The sequence below is a fragment of the Dermacentor andersoni genome, chromosome 3 (genome assembly GCF_023375885.2).
Source record: "Dermacentor andersoni chromosome 3, qqDerAnde1_hic_scaffold, whole genome shotgun sequence".
In the NCBI taxonomy this organism is placed as follows: Eukaryota; Metazoa; Arthropoda; class Arachnida; order Ixodida; family Ixodidae; genus Dermacentor; species Dermacentor andersoni.
In genome coordinates this window covers 139,292,120-139,315,589 of record NC_092816.1, presented here as the reverse complement: position 1 = coordinate 139,315,589, position 23,470 = coordinate 139,292,120, and the positions used below count along the sequence as shown (strand labels likewise).

Sequence of the window (23,470 nt, the reverse complement as noted above, 5' to 3'; positions counted from 1 at the left end):
ATTTCCATCGAGGGATATGCGCAGGGTTCTCATGCAGAGTTATCAAGTTTAATGTTACAGCAAAGTGGTCACTTCCATACAATTTATTGATCATGGACCATTCTAGGTGAGGCAGAAGAGAAGAAGAACCGATTGCTAGATCTATTGCTGAATATGTGTTGTGTTTGACACTGTAATACATTGGCTCCTTCTTATTAAATAGGCAGGCACTAGAGGTCAAAAGAAAATTTTCAATCAATCGACCTCTCGTGTCGCATCACGAATTTCCCCACATCGTGTTGTGGGCATTAAGATCTCCCACGAGTATGTAGGGAGTATGTAGGGGTCAGGAGGCTGATTAATTAGGTTACAGAAATCGGTTTTTCTCAGATGATAGCTAGGTGGTATGTGTATAGAACACACAGTCACCAGTTTGTTAAAAAGGATTGCCTGAACTGACACTGCCTCAAGGGGCGTCTGGAGGGTGATCTGCTGGCAAGCTACAGACTTGTCCGTAACTATTGCAACACCGCCGGAGGCGTTAGCCTCGTTGCAGTCTTTACGATAGAATATGTAATGACGTAGAAAGTAAGTCTGTGTGGGTTTCAGATCTGTCTCTTGAACACACTGCAACCTTGGATTATGTTTGTGTAGTAGTTCTCTAATCTCGTCGAGGTTATGTAGAAGTCCTCGTACATTCCACTGTAGTATTTGTGTTTCCATTACGATAAATGTGTTGGGTGCTGTGTGTTTAAGAGATTAGTTCACAGGTCCTTCGGAGGCGCCGTGATGGGAGTTTTCTCTTTCTTAGAGTGGTCGAAAGATGATCGCCGCTCCTTAGGCGCTAGTGGCGCCGTCTGGCTGGTCGTTGTGTCCATAGCCTCTTGCGAGGCACTGGACACGCGCTCTTCCGAGCGCTTTATTTGACATGAAGGCCTCGGCACGTTGGAGGAGACCTTTGAGGCCACCTGCCCAGAGGTGGATGGTCCCTTCTGCTGGGGTGGCGGAGCAGCGCTAGCTGCAACCGCCGCGGTGGCAGATGGCGTAACTGCCGACTCACTGCATATGGGTCGGACAGCCACTGGAAGCCGTTGTGTTGTCGTCCCATGACGCGTCACATCAACAAATGTGTTCTTGGGCAGGTAGGATACCCGCCTGCGTGCCTCCTGGAAAGTTATGTTTTTCCTTGAAAGTTATGTTTTCCTTTACTTTTATCGTCACAATTTCTTTTTCTTTTTTCCAGGATGGGCACGACCGCGAGTATGCGACATGCTCCCCTTCACAGTTTACACAATGGAGGCTGTTCTCGCAAGCTTCAGAAGTATGTTTGTGGGCACTGCACTTCGCACAGGTTTGACGGCCTCAGCAGCTCTGCGAATTGTGGCCGAAACATTGGCATTTGAAACATCTGAAGGGATTGGGCACGTATGGCCTAACACGGAGCTTGATGTACCCTGCCTCGATTGACTCGGGCAGGGCACTTGAACCGAAAGTGATTATCAAGTGCTTGGTTTGGATTTCTTTGCCATCTCGCCTCATGTTAATTCTTTTGACATTGATAACATTCTGTTCACTGAAGCCCTCCAAGAGCTCAGCCTCAGTGAGCTCCAGCAAGTCATTGTCCGACACAACGCCGTGAGTGGTTTTCACAGTATGATGTGGGGTTACTGTTAGTTGGGTCTCCCCAAATGACACTAGTTTCGGCAGTTTCTCGTATTGCTTCTTATCGCGGAGCTCCAGGAGGCGATCACCGCTTGCCATCCTTGTTGCCTTATAACCGGGACCAAAAACATCAGTCAAAGTCTTTGATACCAGGAACGGTGCACACTGGTTTGTCGCGTTTTTCCGAGTGAACTACATAGAAGCGTGGGAAGTTGTGGGCTTGGCATCCGAAAAACTGGAATACATCTTCGGTACGCCCTCTTTCCTGAAGGCGATCAGGGAGGGGAGGGAAAAAGCTTGCCATAGAGGAATGTAATTTTCGGCAAAAACGCCACCCACCCACCGTGGAGCCCTACAAGGGAACGCTACAGGGACTGTAAGAACAGGCCCTGCAAATGCCAGCTGTACGTTACAACTATAACCAAATATGAAATAACCTAGGTTGGCTATGCACACAAGGTTAACCCTTGCTGCCTGGAAAAATTGGAAGTAAAGGGAAGCTGGAAGAGAGGAAAGATGGAAAGTGAGAGAAAGACGAAGGCTGGAGGGAGAGAGAGAGAGAGAGAGACAGGGAAAGGCAACTACCGATTTCCCCCTCGTGGATCAGTCGGGGGGTGCCATCTACGTGAAGCCGAGGCCAAAGGGGTGTGTTGCCACCGCCGAGGGGCGTTAAATGTCCTGACACTCAGCATCGGCTCAACCCCCGGGATCCCCTTTTCCCCGGACACGGCTAAGCCACGTATGGTTAAACGCGGGAGGGTGCAACCCTCGTGTGCTTGGGTACGTGGTGTCGCAAAGCACCAAACGCCTGCTGACATAGACGCCCCTGCGGGGAATGTCGTGTCACTAAACATCGTATTACTAACTGTGTTACATGGTACTAAAAAAGCAACAAGCTTTCATTCACTCATCGTTGGCAAGCACTGTAAATATTATATATTTATATATGCCAGTAACTGCTTGACTTTTAAGTGCTAACGAGGCTTGTAGCACATTTCAATATTCATATCATCAATACTATGACATGTCTTAACCACTTGCTCAGAAAAGAGGGACAGTGTTCATTACTTTTGCGAGACCTGCATTTATTATAATAACTTTCAAAAGGAGGCAGACTTGGGGGAGAAATCAGTATCCTGATTTTGATCAATTTTGTTCAGGGTGCTAAAATCGGACATTTAAAAAAAAAACGATGGACCCTACATATAACGCAGCAGATATCTAGGAAGCTCCCCCACCCTCTCCCCATCAAGATCCTGTAAATGTAACAATGCAGGAAAATGGAGAAGCTAACATTACTTTCATTGCAAATGAGAGCTGTGACACCACATACCCGACATTTGAGAATAAGAAACAACATGCATTAAATATTTATTGGCCTACAAGAGGCAACAGCCAAGTGCAATGACAACATAACCTACTATTACCCAGATTAAGCTCTATTACTGTGAAAGTTTTACTGCCACATTTACAACCATATTAATTTGGAGTCCATCTACAACTAACTTCAAATGATGTCATCATCCAATGTTTAATGAAAACAAAATTTTGTTTGCTGACAATGTACTGTAGTTGCTTTCTTTAGGTGTCTGAAAGTCTTGCTGCTTTTCATAATCCTTTACCGAGTGATGTATAGGTGTCTATAACTTTCGTTACTTATTTTCATTGTATTTGTGAAGTGTTTAATATATGCTGTTATTCTGTACTTTCGGGAGGTCCTGACCCTGCAGCTTTACTTTAAGACCTCCTTTAAAAACATTTTTTGTACACCTCTTTTTGTGGCACATGGAGCAAGTTAATAAGTGTGAAACCTGAATGGATAACCAAGGACCACCTACCTGGACAGTGGACAGGAGGCAGATCTCGAACTCACGGTAGGCCTCCCACAGGAGGGCACCCTGGGAGACGTGCAGGCCGGCAGCCGTGACTGCCCGCTCAAACACCTGCCGCACCCGATCAAGCCCTTGTTCAGCATTCATCAGGCCAATAGAGAACTGGGCATACTCCAGCCATAGGGCCACCGCTGGGGAAGAGTGGGTCGGGGCACGCACAAGGCAAAAAGACGGCAGGAAAAGGGCACCATTCAATGTTCAGGCTGAAAAATTTCCACAGAAAACAACCAACAGGCAAAAACGAAAAACAAAGGAAGAAAAGTAGACAAGAAAATGGTGTGCTATCTGTTTTCTTTACGTTATTTTTTTCATTTCTTCATTCAGTAATGGACATACACACTATATTAAAGAGTGTCAGTGACTCACATAGGTAGTCATGGACGGCTCGCTCGAAGAGCGGCATCACTTTCTCTTTGTCCTCGTCGCTCTCACACAATGTGCTCTCGTCTTTGATCCACTCCAGCCACAACTCTGCGCATCAAAAAAATGGGACGACGTTATCATCAATGAATGACCAGCGAAAATAAAAGCTACACAGTTTGTAGAGATTTTACATATTTAAAAACCTACCAGGCGTAAGGGGGAAAATCTTGGCCATAGCTTCCCTCGCTTCCCGCAACTTCTCGAGGTTTCCCGTGTTACGCAAGAAGGTGATCAGAGCTGTGTGGCTATCGTAATGGTACGGGTTGGCCGTGATCTGCAAATCGAGAGCAAAGCACGGTTTTTCCATAAGCAAATCGCAAAAGCTGGCACGGAGGCTTTACGCACAAGAAAACATCGGGGCAGCGACGCGCTTGCAAGCGTCACTTCCAGCCAAGTGGAAAAAAAAAAAGGTACAATATCATAGCATCGATCCCCTTAAGCGCATCCGAGTGCTGTAATTCTTTCGTGTGACGAACGTTAATGTCAAAGTACTACCTAGCAACACCACGAGTATACGGTCTATTGTCCGTAATATTTCTGGACCACCAAAAGATCGACTAGCATGGCCCAGCAAACGTCTAAAAAAGTTCTACAGTTAAAAGACGCACGTGAGGAGTCTACATGTGGATGTCATATGTCTCGTCAGATGCCGGTTATCGCACAGCAGAGAAACCGCGTTGCATATTACGCAGCAATTTGGCACGAGAATTTTGGAACGTGTCAACACTTATTTAATGTCCCTCATTTCAGCTCCCTCCCGACTCGATCGCACAGAATTTTGTGGTGTGGATTACAGCACTCGCGATCGTCATCATTTTGAGCAAAATGCGTCTACACAGCGTGGACCCGGCCTGCAAGAGTAGCGCATGCTGTTGGCTCCACCTTTGCTTGCAACTCTTCTATTTGTTTTCCTTCCTCGGCATCGGCGTCTTCGTCGTCTTCTGCGCACGAGCTGTCGTCAGACATTGCATCCTCTTCGTTCTTGTCGTGATTTGTTTCCATCTCCTCGCTTAAATCGTTCTCAGCACCCGCCATGTTTCTAGGAGGTTATGTCAAAACCAGATGCTGTACGGTTGTAATGCAAAAGAAAAATAAATTAAACAATATAAACAAAGTGATGTTTTATATTATTGTAAACATAAATATTATGCGTTGTGCAATATTTAACTGAACAACTTAAAAATTATTGTGCGTATGCCAAATTCCCACCTCGTTTTCTTTGCTGTTTGTGACCATGCGCGTGTATATGGCGTGTATTGATATGGTGTAGCTGTTGTTGCAGGGCAGGTGGGAATATGTTGCATGGGATTACGGTGATCATATTTTGATATTTGCATACCTTAAGAGCCTAAAGACTGTAAGTAAATGCAGCAACATGTCTTCTGTTTCGTTAAGCACGACGCTTTTACTTTTTCTCTGTTTCACGTCGTGCACACTTTGGAGACTTGGTGCTTGTGTGGACAGAGGTAAGCGGTCTGGATGTAACAACTGCACCCGTTCCGAAAGCGGACTGAAGCGCGGGTTTAGCGGTGCTGCTAGCGCAGCTCAATGCCTGCGCTGTTTGTTTGTCAGATGCTGGTATTGTCTTCGTCGTGCTGAGTCAAGACAGTGCAATGAGCAGCAAAGCGGCAGAGCAGCTGTCGTCAAGCATAGCGGAGCAAGCTGCAGCGCTGAAAATGGTATACACATTCATTTGTTTTGCCTGTCAGCGGTGTGAATTGATTTCAAGTGCTCGTTCGCATGACCTCCTAGCCGTCTGAGCGGCAAGATAGAAAAATACTACACGAGCAAAGTGCTCGGACGGTCAGCCAGAACCACCTGGTTCTGGTAAGCTTACCAAGGGATGGGTGTTGGTGGGATGAATTAAGGGACAACAGCGCTTGCAGTGAGTCGTACACTCCACCAAAGTCCCGCCAGAGAATAGCTATTAGTTATCCTTCGTTGAACCCGCATGAGCTTATTAATAGTAATCGCAGTTTTCTTCCAGTCTAAATTAATTAAGCAGCAATTAAGATCACCGCATGCGAAGAAAATAGAAACAACCGATTGCACTATTTCCAGCTTAGTGTTTAGAGTGTAGTATTTCTCACGCTTGTAAGTAGGAGTCGGCAAAAATGTTTTTTTGCTGAACTATTATTTATTTACTTTGTTTTGCTTTTTTTTTTTGCGGGGGGGGGGGGTAGTTGCTGTTTCATCCTGCCTACGACGGCTCGTTGAAAACTCGGCGCGCTCAAACGCAGATTCTATAGCAATGGTGGGTGCAGCTGCTGCTGTCGATTTTGTTTCATTCAATGACAACTAAAAGCCGCTGCTGCATAACCTGCACATCACTCCAATACTCGACCATGCTATGCTCCTCTCATAAACTAGTTGGTTGAGCAACAAGAGCTATAGGCGGAAATTTTTATTTCTTCCCGGGGAGGGGGGAGGGATTCAGGAAATATATATATATGACGAACCGCACAATAGGACGGTACGGTGCAATAGTGGACGAGGTAGACGAAGAATAAAGGCAGTGTTCGGGCGACCACGTTTGTCTCCGCCTGCAACCTCCAGCTCGCGTCACACAAGTCGACAGGATAAAGACCTGACAGCGACTAATCGGCCTCGTGAACCCGGGGCGCGCAGCTCCACCACCGACACCGGCCAGCATCATGACCGCACCACCGCGAGCCTTGGGCATAGCCAAGTACACCGGATCAGCGGACGATGGGCCCGTGGAAGATTGGCTTCGCCTCTTCGAGTTCCGCGCATCCGCTGCATCATGGTCGCAAATTTCAACGATTACGTCACCGGTCACTTCTACCTTACGCACATATTTGAAAACGATGAATCAAGGAATAAAATAAAAGACGAAATGATCAGCCAATTTAAAGTTTACGACCCCTCCATTATCCACGAGCTGCAGACATTTCAACAGGAATTCGAAACAGCATAGACACAGACTTCTGTATCAGCAACACGAATCAAGAAAATATTGCAACAGTCAGTTGTTCTCGTCAAACGAACGCAAATTGTTTACTGCGAAGACGAAACCAGAATACGAGTACCAACACCAACGCATATGCAACTTTCAAGGCGAGGACAATTTGGAGCAACGTGCATATAGAGATCAAGGTGCTCCACGACTTTCAAGCCTTGTTCTGTGTACTACACCTCAACAAGCCGCTGCCACTTCAGAAGCTTCACACGCGCCGAGCAGCATCGCACTGTCAAGTTACAAAAGCGTGCATTCCGAATGACGTCGCAGCATTCTCGGAAGTTTTTTAGAAGCCTGTTCACTGCACTCGCCACCAGACAAGTCTCACAAAAAGGAGCAGCATGCAAGCTACCTATTCATCTCCACGTCAATTTGCTCAAGCAATCAAAGGCATATATTCCAATAGATATTCCAATATATACGCTACATCAACAACTGTCGCAGCAACATCACAAAGATGAACATCAAGAACAGTTGCAACGAGAAAAACGGCAGTGCGCAAGTCAACTAAACCCAAGGCCAACTCAACAAACACACGACGTTTTGCGAGAAAGAAACATCGCCGAGCACACCTTCAGCACCACCTACCAGGAAGGCTCCCACTGCAAGGATTCCTGCGACAACGCTGTGCACAACGACGGAACCAACACGGCCACTTCCCTGGCATACCGGCCAAACTAAGGTTTCGCCTCCACTACTCAGACCACCGAACGTTCGGGCGGGAGTCTCTGCGTGTTCAAAGGACGCGGCAAGCAAGCCGACGCCTGCTACATCCGAGTGCCCACAGCTTCCTTCATCGGGGCATGCATATGTCGTCCGGAGTGCAACAGCCAGCCTCGGTCACATTAGCTCGGCTGGACGTCACCGGACTGCCAGACTGACATCGTCCATATGTAAGGACATTAAGACGGTATCATCTGCCCTAGTACCTACGACTCTCTTGGCGGGAGGGGGCCGGAAGCGTGTGACGAACTGCACAATAGTACGGTGCAATGAAGTGGAGAAAGGAGGTAGACGAAAAATAAAGGCAGTGTTCGGGCGACAATGTTTGTCTCCGACCGCAACCTCCTCGCGTCACACACACACACCTATATATATATATATATATATATATATATATATATATATATATATATATATATATAACGTTGGCGACCCTACATGAGTAGTTACAAGAGGAGACAGTTCAATTTCACAGCCTGAGTCCCATCGCACCGCTAAGAGACTGGCGTCTCTCGGATGAGCCATACAAGTGGATTCGGTGAAACACGTTAGGAAGATATATGCGTTTTGTGCGTATTAGGTCGCACAAATACGCATCAATGGTAAAAGCCATGTAACGCCTTCTGATGGTTTTAATACTCATGGATACAATCAATAAATCATTTCCCGAGGAAAGGTCATTTGAGGAGATAAAGTATAGCATGTACAAAAATTACACAATAATAGAATATCTCAACACAACTTCTGACTAGAATTATTAGCATAAAGCAATGTGACTCCATAACGTAATTGTTTAATTACTTGTCAAAGCGTGCCTTATGCCATTGGTTTCATTTATTTCCCAGCGACGGAATAAAGGATTGTAGGCTAATAAATTATCAAGCGCACAAATAAAAAAAAACCATATTAACAAATAAGTCAATAAGTAATAAGAGAGCGATATATCAAAAGCGCGAGAGTACACGAGAGCAAGTAGGAAGAGCGTGGATTGCGTTATTGAGCAGGCGATAAAGCATCTGACGAATCAAAATTAATAAGGCACTGATGATGGAGTTTTATAACATAGCGCAACCAAAAGGCCTCACCTTGCTTGCAGTTAGGTGGCCCATTTTCGTTCCTTTGTATACCTTTTTGCTCGTTTTCTAAGCCAGGTGGTTTGCTTGAAGCTTCTCTCACTGCTGTCAGAGTTGTAGGGTGATCTCACCGCTGCCATCCAGTTGTAAAGTTTGTGCTCGTGGTTGTAGGGATTAGACCCTACTTAGGCCAGCTACCACATTAGGCCAGCTACCACATGAGCTATGTGGTAGCCGGCCCATGCCGTCGTCCAACTCACCCACGCTTGGGACGTTGTTGTAGGGAGGAACTTGCTCTCCGTCGGGACTAGGAGTACAGGATTTATTTCAACAGCCTAGCATGACTGCAAAAAGAAGCACAAAGCTCCCACGAAGCGCACAGCACACGAGCTCCAATCACACCGCTTGTCGAGTACACAGCTGCTTAAAAAGCCTCTGTCCTCCCTAGATCCCTAGGGGAGAAAAAACTGCTGTCCAATTGGTCCATCCATAGTCGTTGGGGCGTAGTCGACCCGCCTTTGAGGGGGAGGGCGCGCACACTCACATACGCACTTTGTATTCCTAGAACCCACCGAGTTGAGCGGGTCCTCGTAGCCAGATTGTCACGCTTGACCCCAGCCGGCACCTCTTAATTCCAGAGCTGACTTCTCCGGTAGCCGCCACGAGTGTCAGCAGACTGTGACGAATGCTGGGGCCCAAGGAAACGCACCGCAAATCACACTTTGTTAGAGAAGCTCTCTTGCTGCAAATAGACCATGAAGATCACGGCAAATCAACCAACAATACACGGTCCGCCAAACGTGGCCAGCCCTGCTGCCGTCGCCGACTCTCCGAAGGAGGCGCATGGCGGATTAACGCTGCTGTGGTCTCCAGTTCTCCGAAGGAAGTGCATGGTCGGTTAGCGCTGTCGTCGTCGCCGGTTCTCTGAAGGACGCCACCCCCGTGGGTCGATCGAAACAACTGCAGCAGGCTGAGATAAATTTGCAGACAGTACCCCTGCAGGCCGATCGTAACAGCTCCTCCATGGCCCGGAAAATCTCGACTGGCCAGTGCTGACAACCGCTGGGCAGGAAGAGAATGGCTGGCGAGCAAGAATACGGCTTAGCTCTCCGCAACAACTGCGCCCTTGGAATGCCTTAAACCATCTCACAACAACCGGCACAGAAGAGTAGATCCCGGCAACACAATACCACTCGGCGTGCAAACGCCCGGAATCAGCTGTTCAGGCTTGCTATGAAAATTTCAATACAAGCCGCTCAACTGGGAAACCAAAATTTTGGTCCCAAAATTTTGTGCCGCCAAAGCGAGCGTTCCCGTTCCCCCTGAGTTTAACCAAACCTGACGGTCGTGCTGCACAAGAGCAAAGGTTTGCGCAGAACTAAACCGAAGGCTCTCAACCACCAATACCCAAACATAACTTGAGCAGCCTAACTTCACGAACAGCCTGTTCTTAGCCTATCGCAGTGGCCTACTTATCGCACGTACTTGTACCACTGAACAGCTTGGTCAACTCCACAGGTACGTAATCACAATCGCTCTAGCCTTGTGGTCGCTATTCAGAACGCGTACTTGCGTCGTACGGAAACGTTTCATCACGCTTACTCTCGTTTGTTCCTCTAGTCCATACAGGACACGTACCTCAAAATAACAACTAAACTTGCGTAACTTAGCCACTCAGAGGAACCTTTAAAAAATGCGTCTTCTAATAACTAGTTCCACACACGCTCACTAGAGAAGTCGGAACGGAGCTGTCCTCAACAGACACGAGCGACCCAGTCATAAACATTCTGCTTCCTTCCGTCCGCACAGGACACGCGCTAATGAAACTAAGAACGCTTCTCCGTGCAAATTATGCACCTACTGAAAACCTACGCGCTTCACCTTAGAAACTTCGAAAACACTTCTAAAGATAAAGAAGGTTAACTAATACTCACGCGCGTTACCATAGGCCTCTCACCGATTACCTTGGCGCTTTAGTTTACTCACAAAAACAAAGCCAATCTACACATTAATTAACTCCTCGATAAATTAAAGGTTTACATAAAACACCTCTTTCAAATTTCCGAGCTTCTCAAACGAAAACATAAACAGAGCTCATACCTTACATAGTATTGAAAGAAACTCTTAGTCTCAAATCACTAAAATTTCCAAATGTTCATAAATAAAACAAAAAAACACGTTTCACTTCTACGGAAGCTGTATTGGCCTCCCGTTTTAAACGTTTACGACTGACTCATACTTTTGAGCCGTACTCGAGGTGATCGCGGTTTGAACGCTATTCTGGCTACCGAGGAACAACCAAAGGACCGACACCCTATCAGCTCCTTCAATCCGTTGCAGTGTCTTGCCAGTTTGCGTCCTGGTGCCAGGCTTTCATCACGAACTTGACTGACCGCATCACGACTCCCTACCACCTCGTTTCGTCTTGCCACATTGCGCTCCTTCGCACTACATGCTGCACTCCGAAAAGAACGACGGAACGACGAGGAACGTAGCTGCCCAGCGCCCTGTGTCCGTGTAGAACATACTTCTCGGTCTCTTTTTGACCGGTGGCTCGAACGTGTTTGATGCGCCAACATCGTCAACGACGACCGCACCCTTCTTTTCCTACACCCTGGCTTTTTGCGTCTTTCGCCGTCTTTGGTAGCGCTACCTTATTCACCGCATTCCGATCTTTACGGCGTTTCTTTCTACGGCGCTTTCTTTTTGAACTCTCTCTCATGCCGCCTTCTGGTGCCTCAAGCTGGCCGGTACACATCTCGTCGGCCCGGATCACTCTCCTAACCGCACAGACTCAGTGATTTTCCCTTAAATCAGCTTCTTCTTTGCCTCGACTGGCGGACAGCTCAACCGACTCTGGAACAATGCAGCAGTATTTACTCGCGCTATGCAACTCGCACTCTTGCGCAATGCCCTCTACTGCATTGCCCAGCTCACGCTGTGCATCGGCACACAGCTCGTCGGTCTCGATCGCTGTCTCACGCGCACAGTCCGAATGATTCCTAACTAAATCATCCTTCTCTCAGCTACCTAGACAGGCGGACAGCTGCACCGATCCCTGAACGATGCAATTGACTTCCCTTGAGCTACGCAGCTCGCGATCTTGCGAGCTGCCCTCAACTGCATCGTCCAGCTCGCACTTCACTTCGGCACGCAGATCTGACTCGACATGGGTGCTCGCGTTTGTCGGGTCAGCAGTACTCTGTGATTCGTTAACAACCTCGTTAACATTACAAGCGACGCACACGCGCGGTGACTGTGTCAATTCATTCACAGCTGGCCTAGCTGTCTCTACAGTGCGCTGTTGGCACAGCACCTTGTCGCTCTCACTACGGCCTTTAACGGCCTCTGTGGCCACTAAGGCATCGTTAGCTACTAGCACTTCGAGTTTACCTATGAACGTGCTGCTAATCTCGCAGGTGCTACTCCTTCTCTGGCCTTTCGACCAAAATCTGCTATCGACTTCCTCCCACTTTCGCTGCGTCCAGCCTACAGATTTCTCAAGCCGCTGCTGACTTCGTTTGATTGACTGCTCCAAACCTTGAATCTCTCTGTTCAATGCAGCAACGTGCTGCCTCGTTACTTCTGTTAGGCCTTCTTCCTGCGAAATTCTTTTCAGTTCCTGCCTGACGTTTTCCTATTTTTGCCTCATTTTTAACTGTTCTTGCCTAATTGCTTCCTGTTCCCGTTTTTTGCTTATAATTCGTTTACCTAGTTGTTCGATGAGTTTCAAATCATTGTCACTTTGGAGAATGGTTTTACAAATTTCTGCTTCCTTCATGTCTACGTCTACCTCGATCTCTTCACACAACCACAACAGGTCAGCTCTCGTCAAACACATTAGGACCATGGTCGCCACTTTAAGCTTTGGCTCTGCTGTCACACAATACTTGCTGTGATACCCACGGAAATCAGAATACAAGTAAGATCCCAGCGAATCAAATCTACACACACACACAGAAGTTGAAGCCTGGTAAATGTTACAGCCAAAACCAAACGCTTACCCACTGAAGCAGCACCATATTACCAGTCCTCCGCCGTGTCCAGTCAGTTGCAAGAGGTGGTCAATCTCAAGTCGCATCCAAATTGATCAGGATACCGGTCGGTCACCATGTGCCAAAGTCCGTGAGCTGCCGTTGCTGCCTACGAGTCGTAGGCCGATCTACGAGCCGTAGGCCGATCTCATCGCTGCCATTCAGTTGTCAGGAGCTGTCGGACGATCCCACTGCTGCCACCAGTTGTCAGAGTTGTTGAGGTCGATCCCACTGCTGGCATACAGTTGTAAGGGTTGTAGGTCGTAGGGAGGAACTTGGGGGGCCAGGACTAGGCGAGCAGGATTTATTTACAGATATTTACATTAAAACAAGAGATACATTCCACAGTCTAGCGTGACTCCCAAATGGAGCACGCAAGACGAAGCATACAGCATTTGAGCACGAAGCTCCAAACAAACTGCTTGTCGAGCACGAGCACGCTCTAGCAGCCGACAAACAGCTGCTTATAAACACTTCGTGCTCCCTATATTCCTAGGCGAGGGAACAGTTCGACCAGTCCTCGAAGCCGAGCCGCCTTTGAGCGGGAGGGCTTACACATACACACGTACACACTTTGGATTTCCAGAACCCGAGTAGAGCGCGTCCTCGTAGCCAGGTGGACACGCCTGACCCCAGCCGGCGCCTCTAAATTCCAGAGCTGCCTTTCTCCTGTAGTCGCCACGAGTGTAAGCAGACTGCGACGAATCCTGGGGCCCAAGGAAAACGTACGGCAAAGCACCCTTTTGTGAGGGAAGCTCTTCTTGCTACAGAGAGACCATGAAGACCCGGCAAATCAACCAACAATACACGGGGCGCCAAACGTGGTCAGCCCTGCTGCCGTCGCCGATTCTCCGAACGAGGCGCATGGTGGATTAACGCTGCCGTAGTGTCCAGTTCTCCGAAGGAAGTTCATGGTCGGTTAGCGCTGTCGTCCTCGCTGGTTCTCTGAAGGGCGCCACCACCCGCGGGTCGATCGAAGCACCTGCAGCGGGCTGAGATAGTTTTGCAGAGCAATACCCCTGCAGGCCGATCCTAACAATTGTTACATAAAAACGGCGCATGTATGGAGCAGTTTTTATTGCATACATGTCAACAAACGATAGTGATCTACTGAGTAATATCATAGTAGGATTCATACCTTGCAACGCCAAAAAAAGAATGCTTGTATGAAAAAGAAAATTGTTCGCCGCACAGAACACACGTAAACATATAAAGGGCAAACGCATCACGCTTCCATCGCTTCCCATGTGCATCATCGCTTCCCATTTGCTTCCCATGTGTAACACTCAAAAGATATGAAGGAAAGCGGAACAAATAATTATTTGGGCGAACGCCGAGTCGCAGGCACAACACTTCAAAGTGCATATGGTTCAAAAATAATGCGAATGCGAAGAAAATAAAAGACACGATCATGACGCGAACAGATAGAAAAAAAGTTTGCGACATGTTTTACATGCGCTAAATGTACAGTGCACTGCTGCACTGTGATTAATTTAACAAGCTTTCTGGCTTGCAAAAATGATAAAAATCGTCTTGCAGCTTTGCCTACAACTACAAAGAAAAGTGCAGTGCTTTCCTCGCAAAGAATGGCGTGTTTCGAAGGCGCCGTGTTTTCTTCCGATGTTGTCTTCGGCGTACTACGTCCTGTTTTCCTTCGGGGATTGCAAACAACGCTAGTCCTTTTTCCCGCCTGCTGCTCCATTGAAAAGCACAGCAGCCAGGCATTCTTCCGGCAAACGAAGCTCACCTAACTTGCAAAAGGCACGTGCGCCGTGCGATCAACACGTGGTCCGCGAATGGCGGCCGGAAAAAGAGTAAGAAATGGCTCAAACAAGATTCATGACGTCTCCTTGACGTGATGGTCAGCTGATAGGGCGGTTTGGCGCGCTGCAGCCAATCAGCGCGCGGGAAGCGCAGGTGCGGTGACAGCGAGGAGGAAAAACAGGAGGACAGCGGCGCGAGTGAGGGTGTGGCGGCAAAGAAGTAAGAGTGGCGCTACTTTCCAGAATGGGAAACCAGCGCTGGATAGGCGGCGCGTCGAAAAGAGCGCGTTGCACACCGCCCTGGCGACGAAACGCGGCATATCCCAGCCGCTCGACCAGACGACACACACGTGCGCGGCCGTATTATAGTTCGTATGTTTCCGTTTTCGCGCCGCTTCAAGTGGACAGTTTTCGTAAAGAAGCTAGCGCCATCAAGAGAAGAAATGACGAAAGAAGCTTTTTAAGCTTTATATATTTTTCACAGTGTGTCGCGGCGAGCACGTGTGTTTCTTTAATGGTTGCGCCGTGTGCCGTTGCCATGCGTTCGGGGCAGCCTGCCTCGCAAATCTATCAGATATGGCTCCGGTCGTGCTGCGCTAGGGTTCCGGAAGTATTAGTTGGCCTGAAGGCTTTCCATATTTCTCTGGCTTGACATAAAAAATTCCGATGTTACTTCGCCACAGCAGTCAATGGAGAAGAAAGCTTTGTCGCATCAGCTGACTCGCGCAAGCAAGGGTTTGAGTGCTCCGCTGCTGGGTCCGTAACAACGCTGGCTACATTTAACACTAATTACAAAATTTTACCGGATGCATCTCAGCGCCGAGTCCTCATCCGCATGCGCATTTTAAAAAAACACATAGGCGGCTTAGTCACGCGTGCGCCGGCAGTATGCGCACACAACTCGTATTACGCGGCAGCTTCCCTTCCACATAATTCTTGGCAATGAATGGATAATATTTACTTTTCGTATCGCTCGCTTCGTGCGGTGGCATTGGAAGGCGCTTGGCGGTGGTATTGCGAAGGAAGAATGGTTTGTACATATGCCGGATGGTGTATGCTATTGCTCATTTTGTTTCCGACGGAATGCCGACTGCACATTCTGCTGTTTGGTACTGGCCAGCTGCCACGGCTGACCGTCTTCACTATCGAATAAACCAAGCACACACGCGAAATTTGATTTAGAAACCAGCCCGACACCGCTTCACAGGGCGACAGGAACTTACTCCGCTCGTCTGACTGCTTGGATCCAACGCCGCCTCCGTTTTTGTTCGTAGGGTTTAGATGGAAAAACGCACAAGGATACATCCTCCCGCATCCCGAAGTAGTTGCGGCACTTGTATACGCAACAGTATCGTCGGCGTCCTTTTGTTTTCCTTCGACTTTCAGCGCACGCAACGCCACTACCAGTAGCAATTTTTGTCCGCGGGAGCGGCTGAGTTGTGAACGTTCTGACCGCCAGGGCGGCGCTGTAGGTGTGAAAACTCCAGCGCTGGTAGAGGGGTTTGGTGACATGCTTTTATCTTGCCGCCGCCGCTCCTGCGAGAAGCATGCGAGGAGGCAGGAGAGAAGGTCTACGTGTCCCAATTGGTTGAGCGCTGTCATGTGGTATATTTTGCGCCCTTTTCCCTATTTTTTTTCCGCGTCTCGGCGCACTCACCACCATGACAGTTGGCCGTCGAGCTTCTGCGGCGAGGCTTTCGCAAGGGGTTTCGGATGTTTTTAAGGCGAAAGCCTATAATGGCTCATACTCGCGGCGTCCGACCGTCCGTCCGTGCCCTTTTTAGACATTACAGGAGCCTATGACAGCGTAGACCGCAACATTTTGTGGGATATTCTGGAAGGGGAAGGCTTAGGTGACGATTGTCTACAGTTTTTGAGACATATTTACCTAGAAATAACCGTTTGCGTTGAATGGGAAGGGATGGGGAGCGAGGAGAAAGTTCATTCCAGCAAGGGACTGAGGAAGGGGTGCCCTTTATCCCGGCTGCTGTTTATGATGTACATGGTGAGCATGGAGAGGGCGCTAGAAGGAAGTAATCTCGGTTTTAATCTCTCATACAAACAGGCCGAAACAGTAGTAGAGCAGCAGCTTCCAGGTTTATTTTATGCGGACGATATTGTGTTGCTAGCTAACAGGCAAAGTGATTTACTATGTCTGGCTAATATCTGTGGACAGGAAGGCAACAATTTAGGTTTGAAATTTAGTGTTAGAAACTCAGGTGTTATGGTAGTCAATGAAAACAATGAACAGACAGTGGCGATACAGGGCCAGGAAATACCTCGGGTAACAGAATATAAATACCTTGGTATATGGATAAACGAAGGCAATAGATATATGGAAACACAGGAAAAAACAATAACAGTGAAGGGGAAGAGAAATGCAGCCATAATGAAGCACAGAGCGCTATGGGGATACAATAGGTACGAGGCGCTCCGAGGTATGTGGAAAGGTGTAATGGTTCCAGGACTTACTTTTGGAAATGCGGTTGATTGCTTTAAATCAGGGGTACAATCAGGACTCGATGTGAACCAAAGGTCAGTGGGTTGCCTCGCATTGGGCGCTCACGGGAAGAGTACAAACGAAGCTGTGCAGGGTGGTATGGGCTACACTATTTTTGAAGTGAGGGAAGCTCGCAGTAAAATTGAGTATGAAGAACGACTGAGGAATATGGAAGAAAGTAAATGGACTGGGAGAGTGTTCCCCAGGTATCTGTACAGGAAAAACATTGATTCACAGTGGAGGAAAAGAACTAGGAAGCTTACAAGCAAATATGCGGCCTGTAGGGTGGGCAACACAGCAAAAAAGAAGGTCAAGCGGAGAGTCAGAGAGGCTGAAATAATCTCATGGGTGACGGCAATGGAAAAGAAACCTGCCATGAGTAACTACTTAAGAGGAAAAACGGAATCAGGAAAGAAACAATTTATGATAACTCAAAGGGAAGCTCACTACTTTTCGAGGCGAGATCGGGATGCCTTAGAACACGCACCTATAAAGCGAGATATAAGAAGGAAGAAGCATGTGCTTGCTGCGGTAAAGCTAGGGAAACTATGGAGCATGTTTTATTAGAATGTGAAGACGTCTGCCCAGCGGCCGATTTAAGCCCCACTGGCCTCCTTGAAGCCCTTGGGTTTAGCGAGAGCAGTGCAAAAGTAAACATGTCCGCAGTAGGGATTAGTAAGAGGCGATTGGAGCATTGGTGAAATAAAAGTAGGGAAACGACAAAAAACGGAGACGTACAAAAGCACAGTTCGCAATAGGGGATCAGACAGTTTGGTTGTGTGAGTTCATAGTATTCTTTTTTCTTTCTTTATTGTTTAACCTAGGTAGGACATTAGGCAGTATAATAGCAAGAGCTTGGTGGCGCAACCCACCGCCCCGTTTCAGAGGGGACGCTCATAACATCCATCCGTAGCAACGGCGCCAACATGCGCCCCTCGCCACTCTGTAGACGCTTCTCGAGCAAAAATGGCGCTGATGCACGGCGCGAGGGCCCACGTGGTGCTATTAGGCCAAAAGCGACGCGGCGTCGTATTCGACCAGAGCGCGCGAGGAGGAGGCGGCATTCTTCAAAGCATGGCACTACTTTACGAAGTTTAAGGGGCTTTAGGATGAAGCTTGGCGTGCGGACGTCTATAGCGGGGTCAGACTGGCGCCAACAACGTTTCACTTCGACTTTCCGTTGAATCCTCTCAGCTGGGGAAAGCAGCACTCGCGTTCGAACGTCTTGCTCCTGCTGCTTCGCACGTTGCAATTCGTTTCTCGCTTGACGAGCATCCTCGGCCGTAGCGTACTTCCGAGGGGGTTATACAGTGCTTTATTGGTGGTTCGGATGCTTGTTTTGAGCTTTTTCTTTATTGAAGCGTATGCTGCTCTGTGTGTTGCGTGGGTGATTTCATTGAATGTATGCACTGTTCGCTTCACTTTGCTGAGCGCTTGTCTCCACCTTAAGGGGGTATAAACCATTGCATCTTTTGCTTGCTTATGGGGAGTATGAGCTATTGCCGCTGATGATATTTTTCGTACCACTCCACTAGACGCCGCGTCTTTTAGGCGTGAGCTATTGCAACGAGCCACTTAAGGCTTTCGCCTTAAAGATGAAGCATGTAGATCCATGCACTGTGAGAAACGATGTTATGCGAATGATTTTGCTGGTAGCTGGCTACTCGGCATCGTTTGGGATTACCCAAAGCGTTACCAGGTGGACCAGCGTGTTTGTGTAAGACGAATAGCTATAGTGTCTGACGCAAGTTTGTGCGTGCATGACGACAGCTGCAAAACAAAGGTAACAACGATCGCGTGATTTCTACTCCGGCTGTTAGACGGGAGCTTATAATGCGACATGCCGATTGTTCGGTTACACATAGGTACTGGATGATGCGTAAGCGAGAGAAACAGATTGCGACCTCATCAGCGACTATGTGTTATACAATCGTAGGTGCCTATTATGTCATAGGGTGTATATGTTAAAACGACGGTGGCATTTTGACGTTAAAACCTGTTCCACCTGGGCCAATAAAGAAGTCGGTACAGCATCGCACAGTTTTTACGGGGAACACACTGAGAAAGCTGGGCCGATCCCAGATGCTGTGCAGTCTCACACAGCGTCTCAAATTGCGAACTGTCACGAAGAAAGAGCACGGGAGGCTAACGCATGACGTATGGCCCGGAAAAATGCAAAAATTCGGATAATACGTATGCTCTTGGGCCTTTCACTTGTACATAATAATAAGTGCTGCAGAGTTGTCAACAAAACTATTCCGGGAGTCTTAAATGAAGCCCCACATGTTCTGCTGGAACTTTGGCACTTTTGATGGTATAGCTTCTTTTTTTCTTTTTTCCAGTGGCTAGATGGTGGCTAAAACTGTAGGCAAAATTTTTACTCCTCTCGAGAGCAACACAAAGATTTCAGTTACCAGAAGCCTTACAGGTGAACCTCGACACAACGAAGCCGCATTAGGAGCAATATATTTTGTTTGTTATATCCGATATTAGTTAAATGAGTATTAAATATATGCCGACCGACGCTTGCAATTCCGCTGTAGAGGCCGGGTGACAGAATTACGAGCGCGAACGAGGCAAATATACAAAAAATCCAAATTGCACTATGCTTGCCTCGATGCAAACATGTATATCCTTACCGTGCACTCGTACTCCGAGCTAAGAAACACGGAACTGGAAACGAGGCCATTCAAGCTCGAAATCTTATGCGGTTAATTCTCAAGCTATTTATTTCAAGAAAATAAACAGCGTATTAAAATTTAGTTCTGCTGTCGTTGCGGCGATCTTGCTGCACGTTTTCATAGTATTTTGAGCCACACAAACAAAGATTTGATTCGCTATTAGATATCCTTATTTTCCGTCTGGTTCTGAAAGTTAACACGGCAAGCTGGGCGAGTTGGTGATTGAACATGTTCCTATGGGTGGGCAGCGCAACCCGGACGAAAGACGAGAGGACGTACACTGCGCTCGTATTGTGTACTTCCTCTCTCTTCCGTCCGGGTTGCGCTGCCCGCCCATAGGAACATGTTTGAAAGTGACTACTCATTCAGAAATAAGTATGACCAGCCAAACTTTAGATCAATTTACTTCGTTACACACGATAATTTGTTATGCTTATTTTGATTATATTGAAGTTCGGCTGTACTGAGTATAGTGAAGCAACGCGCACCGTTTCGACTGCGCTAGGACAGCAGTAATGAGGGGGAGGAGGAGGATGTTGAATGCATGCGAATCTATCCTCGCAAGGCGTGCCAGTGTTTTGTCCGCAACAAGCCGAAGGCAGGGCAGGTCAAGGCAAGGCAAAGCAGAGATCAGGCTCAGAGTGACAAAAGCAGGCAAATAGTGCTAATCGCGTAATAGACGTCTTCCAACATCTTCTAAACGCAATGTGTGGTTAGGGGTACAATGCGGGGAGAGGAGGCCAGGAACACGGTTTACAGGACAATGTTCTTGCTGGAGAAGTGGCGATGGTCATCACAACGGCACATAGAGAACACATAAATGAGGGAAGACATTATAGCGAGGACTTAGGCGATCACATGGAAATACATACGGACGCGCACCCTCTACGTGATCGCCCGTTTGCGCTACTATGTCTGTACCAAATAGCCCAGCGATCAGTCTACTTAGAGGTGTGATGGTTTACCAGCTTAATTCCTGAAGCCGAAGTCACTGCTCTGTTGTAAACTTTGGACGCTTGTGCATGTGTGTGCGTGCATATTGTGGACTTTTCTTTCTCTCCTTCGTCTCATTTATCACTCCCCCTTCCTCAGTGCAGGGTAGCCAACTAGTCTCAGCCTGATTAACCTCCTTGCCTTTCCATTGTCACTCAACTCCTCCTCCCCGTGCGCTACTGCCGGCTACTCCTGTGTACGTGGTTCACTTTGTGCTGCTTTCTCCTTCTCTCCCCTTACGCTCTCTTTATCTTTTTTTATCCGCGTAACACCTTCCACTCGTGTAGGGTAGCCAACCAGAAGTACCCCTGATTAACCTCCTTGACTTTATGTACGTAATGTCTCTGTACGTTGCAGGCAGTACTATAACGGTCATTTACAATTGATTTCCTGTGTAGTGCTTCTCTGCATCGCATTCCAGCTCCATGTCAAGACAAATAGCGTTGTGCAATCCAGGTGGCCCCCACCGTGTACCTGTTGCACAAGCAGTGGCCGGACGTCGCGGGAGCGTGGACCGTGTTTCCCCTGATCAAACGGTAAGCGGTGCATCGCGCACTCATTAGGTTCGTGAACGAAGAGAATGCAGTAGTCAGCGGCAAGTGCCGCAGTCACGGGTGTGTTTGGGTGTCGAGCGCCCTCCTAAATTTTATTAGATTGCCGTGGTAGCAGAGCGGAACAGGTTACGAGGAGGCTGAAACCAGATGTGTAAGTACGGCTGGTCCGACCATACGTCAGTGTGGACTGGCTTCAAAGGGACGATCGACCGTACCCTGCTTCATGACTGCTGCTCATTAGTCATGACACCTAGCAATTGAAAGGACAGCCACTGGTGAAATTACTTCGAAAAAATTATTGTGAGGAACCTGAAGAGAATTCGGAGGTTGCTAATTTTCGCTTCAGACACCAAGTGTGAAAGAGATTGTGATACCAGTTTACGGCGGTCAAACTCGGGCGAAAGCGCTGTACCTGCTTATCTGGATTGTATGGGTTGCCGAGAGCAACAACGCTGTATTTTATGCCTTCGATTTCGAACTTGCTTGAATGTCTTAGCAGTTGCATACCTAGTTCTCATGTGCAAGAAAAAAGAAAAAAAAGAAAGAAGAAAAAGAGCGGATATATATATATATATATATATATATATATATATATATATATATATATATATATATATATATATAGAGAGAGAGAGAGAGAGAGAGAGAGGGTGGTGGTATTTGCGCCGCGCCCAGCTGTTCCTGGCGACTGTCGGCTCCAACTGTTTCAATTCTGACTCTCAATACAAAGAGTTCCTTGAGCCAATTAAACTTTCAAAATTCTTTCGCAGCTAGGAAATCCTATGGCGCACATTATCCGCGCCATATGCATATTTATGTAACTGCTACAACTTCTTTTCTGCTACCTTTGAACACTCGCTGCATTAGAAATACACCTCTGGTATGCTTTCCAGGCTGGAAATGCTTCACAGAAATGATGGACGCTGGTTCTTCTTCTGTGAGGACACCACGGGCGTCGAGCTCTCCTTTCTTCACAAAGCTCTGCACCGAGTCAACTCTACGCAGGTAAACGAACGTGCGCCACTTGGCATCTCACGTGGTGCTGTGCTACGTTTATCTGCGTAATAATAATAATAATAATAATAATAATAATAATAATAATAATAATAATAATAATAATAATAATATGATGATGATGATGAGGAGGAGGAGGAGGAGGAAGGGCGGCGGCGATGTAGATGCAACCAGAAGACTCGTATACATACGAAATACGAAGCAGTTGCTTATATGTCGAAGATTATTATGTACACTTTTTTCTTTTTTAATTAATTCCCACTGGACAGTCTGACGTCATATATAGAACATGTTCTGAAAGCTATCGTCCTGCGGCTGCGTTCTTCTTCGGGTGATTGATCTAAATAACCACATTCTTTAACTGAAGTCAGGTGGAACGGATTGTTTGTTCAACTTGTCTTTCTTCCATGTATATAATCATTATGTATAGACCTAATGTACTCCGGCATCCTTATGTCAGAAGGCAGAAATAAATTATTTGGAAACATTACCACGCGTGCAATTTTATTTTTTATCTGTTGTCGGTAATCGCGTTGACATAATGGTGTCATTAAGTTATTGCTGTCGCGTAAGGCATGCTTGCTGCACCTGAACGTTGTCACCAGTTCGATTTCCGTGTATAGATAAAGAGTGTTTGATGATATTCGATGTACGACGTAAATATTACATGTAAATGTTAGAATCCGCGTGAGCAGAGTGATTCGATTCGGCGACGGCTGGCCGTGCTCGCCGATGTTGTTGCTGCCTAAAGGGGCATTGCAACACTTTCTGAGCGCGGTATGAAAATGTTCGTAAACCGCAGGCAATGTAGCACATGAAGAATGTACTGGACCGGGAGGCACGAGCCTACGAAGGAGGCCCGGACTGGTACCTTGGTTACCATGGAACTGATATACGTCATTTCTCTCTGTGTGCCTGTAAACAATGCCGCCATATGAGCATGCGAGCCAAATATTACTCCGCCGCATGTGTCAGAGAGCCCATAGCCTCGCTTAAAATATTGCTCCCTCTCACCGGATGCTTTTAAGGCTGCCTCTACTATGACCCGCCTATGACGTCATAGACCAGCCCGCGACAGCCCGCAGACGCCAGCAATTAGGAAATTGTTCATGACCATGAGTTACTCCCGAGCGAAAGCTCGCGCACGGATGCATGCACACCCCTCCAGTGTTCTATAACAGACGGGGTAGCGGTCCATG

At 47.5% G+C, this 23,470-nt stretch overlaps 2 protein-coding genes across 3 annotated transcripts in view; one reads left to right on the top strand and one right to left on the bottom strand.

The window, feature by feature from the left end:
- The window catches only part of LOC126525150 (squamous cell carcinoma antigen recognized by T-cells 3-like), a 106,238-nt gene extending 101,226 nt beyond the window's left edge, over positions 1–5,012 (bottom strand). For both annotated transcript variants that reach the window (XM_050173204.3, XM_050173205.3), the window contains exons 1-4: positions 4,839–5,012; positions 4,104–4,230; positions 3,900–4,004; positions 3,480–3,664 (exon numbers count right to left, since the gene is read on the bottom strand). In XM_050173204.3, coding sequence (XP_050029161.2) covers positions 3,480–3,664; positions 3,900–4,004; positions 4,104–4,230; positions 4,839–4,991 — 570 coding nt within the window. In that variant the 5' untranslated portion in view covers positions 4,992–5,012. The remainder of the gene's footprint in view (positions 1–3,479; positions 3,665–3,899; positions 4,005–4,103; positions 4,231–4,838) is intronic.
- Positions 5,013–5,186: 174 nt separating this feature from the next.
- LOC126525153 (beta-1,3-glucosyltransferase) overlaps positions 5,187–23,470 on the top strand; it is a 39,123-nt gene continuing 20,839 nt past the window's right edge. Inside the window, exons 1-4 of the mRNA XM_050173212.3 lie at positions 5,187–5,422; positions 5,529–5,635; positions 21,160–21,239; positions 22,151–22,262. Of these exons, the coding sequence (XP_050029169.2) occupies positions 5,332–5,422; positions 5,529–5,635; positions 21,160–21,239; positions 22,151–22,262 (390 nt within the window). The 5' untranslated portion in view covers positions 5,187–5,331. The remainder of the gene's footprint in view (positions 5,423–5,528; positions 5,636–21,159; positions 21,240–22,150; positions 22,263–23,470) is intronic.